Source organism: Psammomys obesus, unplaced genomic scaffold (genome assembly GCF_907164565.1).
Source record: "Psammomys obesus unplaced genomic scaffold, mPsaObe1.curated_primary_1811, whole genome shotgun sequence".
Taxonomy (NCBI): domain Eukaryota; kingdom Metazoa; phylum Chordata; class Mammalia; order Rodentia; family Muridae; genus Psammomys; species Psammomys obesus.
In genome coordinates this window covers 9,598,527-9,601,907 of record NW_026596166.1, presented here as the reverse complement: position 1 = coordinate 9,601,907, position 3,381 = coordinate 9,598,527, and the positions used below count along the sequence as shown (strand labels likewise).

Here is a 3,381-nt window from a genome sequence, read left to right as displayed (position 1 = left end):
AGGAAATTTTTCCTTTGCCAAGCTAAAGAAAACATCTACGGATAATGCTACGATCCTTTTTGGATGGTGGCCAGCATGCGGTTCAACAAGTGTAACCTGCACTCCAACGCATCAATCTCAGTATGCCCCGTTCTGCATTGGCCGGCAGGGGGACTCTTCAACCATTTTCCCATGGACAGGCTGTCAAAGCCGTGGAGCACGTTTGCTCAAGAGTGGACATTTTTCTTTTTCACCGATGGAAGGACATGATGACTACACCGAATTAAATTCCTGGGATTACCATGGTGTCAATCCTTTTGACACTTGGTTGTTGTGTGGTATCGGTGGCAGTTGTTCAGATCTCTCACCTATGATCACCATTCTGGGTGGAGCAATAGTTGTTGCCGATATACATGAGGACAATATGACCATAGCAAAAATTTATAAGACAAAATCGGTGGTGCCCACCCCAGTTTGTGTTTGGCCTCCATTTGTTTGGATGGTTTGTAATACTAGTGGATGTTTTTATACTTTGTGCTGGAATGCTAGTGAATTTGATTTGGCTATTATAGCCCGCATGCCCCGTTTTTTACCTATTCCAGTGAGGACTGGTAGTTCTTTGGCTCTATTTCGTCAAAAGCGTGATTTTGGTATCACCGCAGCAATAGTGGCTATTATAGCCACTGCGGCGGTTGGAGCCTCCCTGACTGTATCAGCCTTAGCATTAAATGGCCAGGTTGCCACGGCTCAAACCCTCAATAATTTGTCAGCATCAGTTAGTGAAGCGATAGATATACAGGCTTCCATGAACAGTCAGTTGAAAGGAGGATTAATGATAGTTAATCAACGTATTGATTTAGTTCAAGAACAGCTAGAGATTTTGTGGCAGCTGGCTCAGTTGGGATGTGAGGTTAAATTACCTGGAATTTGTGTAACTTCTGTTCAATATAATAATTTTACTAAGGCTGCAAACTTATCCATAGAATTATCTCGCTTGCTGCAATTTAGTTGGTCTGCTGAATTTGATGAGCTAATGAGAAAATTACGCCTAGCCATTGTGCAGATTAATTCCACTCGCCTAGATGTTTCATTTACTCAAGGAATGTTTGATTGGATGTCCTCCGCCCTCTCCTATTTTAAGGAATGGGTTGGTGTGGGCATGTTTGGAGTGATGTTTCTCGCAGGTTTGTTCCTCTGTTTTTGGCTGCTCTGCCGATTTAAGAGACAACAACATCTTAAAAATGTGGCCATGGTGCGGGCAATGCTGGCTGTGGAACAGGGGACATCCCCCCAAGTTTGGCTTAACATGCTCAGTCGTTGAGACACTGTCTGAACTTGTAGCACTCCTGACGGGCACAGGTTCCCATTGCACCAGGATGCTGTTCAAGACAGACTTCTGCACCTCCCAGGGCTCAGGTTCCCATTGCACGGGACTCAAGGTGCAGAGGGTCTCTTACACTGTGTAAACTCCTTGATCGCTGATGCTGTTGGCTCAGCAGGCTGATCGGTAACCTCATGGTGTGTTATTTTTCTGATTGAGATGGCCTTTAATATATATAAAAGGGGGAGATGTCGGGAGCCGCTCCCGCCATTACGAGATGGCGCCGGCTTCCTGCTTCCTGGTTCTTCTTGCCAGCATTTTCGCGCTTCTTGTCAGCATTGCTTCGCGATTTGCGCATGCGCAGCTTTATGTTGATGAGGGTTTAGGCTGCAATCCAATTGCCAGCCATATACTGATGAGGACTCGAGCAGAGCACCAATTACAGACGGACAGGTCGCCTTGCTGGCTATTTAAACGGGGCGCTGCCAGGGGTTTGGGTCCTTCACCATCTGCAAGAAAGAGCTGTACAATAAACTTGCCGCTGAAGAAATCCTCGGTTGTTGCGTCGTCCTTATCGGCAAAGGCCGGTCGCGACAAAGAAACTGAGAATAAGTGCCAAATAAAACATCAGTTGAACTTATGTGTTTGTCTGGGCGCGGGTGCACACTTGGGCATGTGCACACGCCAGAGGTAGGTTTCGATGTCATCTTCAACAGCTTCAGGGTTTCTCTGTGTAGCCTTGGCTGTCCTGGACTCATTTTGTAGACCAGGCTGGCCAGCGAACTTACAAAGATCCGCAATGCCTCTACTTCCCCGAGTGCTAGGACGACAGGCAGGCGTACGCCACCATGCCCAGCTTCAATGATTTGTATCTACACCATGTTCTGTCTGCATGTACACCTGCACGCCGGAAGAGAGCACCAGATCTCAGGATAGATGGTTGTGAGCCACTTATGTGGTTGCTGGGAATTGAACTCAGGACCTCTGGAAGAGCAACCAGTGCTCTGAACCGCTGAGCCACCTCTCCAGCCCCAGTGGTGTAATTTTTGAGACGGGAGTCTGTCACTGAGTCTGGAGTTCTCAAGCACCAAGGCCGGCCAGCCAGTGAGCTCTGGGGATCCGCCTGTCTCTACCTCCCCAACAGAAGTTTTGAATTCAGATCCTAAGATCCGTTTTCAGGACAACTACGGGGACAGTGAGAGGCAATCTCTTCTGAGCAGACTCTAACTTGCGTGTTTATTGCGGCCACTAAATGTCAGGACAAACGCCCAACACAAGACACGGAGCCCGCAACCGCAGCCTGGGGGCCGCGCAGGCGCCGCAGGCCTCTGGGCGGGCGGACCCGGGAGGCTCCGCCCCGTCAGCTGCCCGGCGCGCCTGGCCACCTCTGCGTCCGCAGCGTCAGGCTTCTCCTTGGCCAGCCCGGGTCCTCAGGCGCGCGAGGACCCCGGCCCGCCCCCGCGCCGAGGCTAGCCCGGCGGAGCGCTTCGCTGTCCGTCCGTCAGCCTCGCCGCGATGCCGCTCTACGAGGGCCTCGGGAGCGGCGGCGAGAAGACGGCGGTCGTCATCGACCTGGGAGAGGCCTTCACCAAGTGAGTGGCCGAGGGCGGCGCTGGCCCCCGGGACCTCCCGCTAGCGATCTCGAAGCCGTGTGCGCTCCTAGCCTTTGAGGCCCAGCCCAGCCCTTGTCAGGGAGGATCCGCCTGGGTGATGCCAACTGAGGCTCCGGGGGGCTGAGTGGGATGTGGACTGTCCGAGAGGCCCGGGGAGCTCCGGTTTGACAGCGAAGGCCCAGATTCTGCTTACCTCTGGGTGCATCAGATAGGAAAGCAACAATCCAGCTGGAACGCTTGCTGGCTCTTTCCGTCATAAAACATTTATGGAGTGGGGCCCTGCGGCTTCTGGAAATAGATTGTCCCCCTCTTGGGTAGGAAATCCAGCTGGGGAGCCGGGGCACATGAAGACGCGAAGTCGTATCGATAGCTCTGGAAATTCAGTTGGTTATCCTAAGCTCTTAGACCCACGTTTTGTCCTTAAAAAAAAAAAAAAAAAAAAAAAAAAAAAAAAAAAAAAAAAAAAAA

The 3,381-nt window shown here is 51.2% G+C and overlaps 1 protein-coding gene across 1 annotated transcript in view; it reads left to right on the top strand.

Moving 5' to 3' along the window:
- Positions 1 to 2,731: 2,731 nt before the first annotated feature.
- Actr10 (actin related protein 10) overlaps positions 2,732 to 3,381 on the top strand; it is a 33,625-nt gene continuing 32,975 nt past the window's right edge. Inside the window, exon 1 of the mRNA XM_055595384.1 lies at positions 2,732 to 2,892. Coding sequence (XP_055451359.1) covers positions 2,816 to 2,892 — 77 coding nt within the window. The 5' untranslated portion in view covers positions 2,732 to 2,815. The remainder of the gene's footprint in view (positions 2,893 to 3,381) is intronic.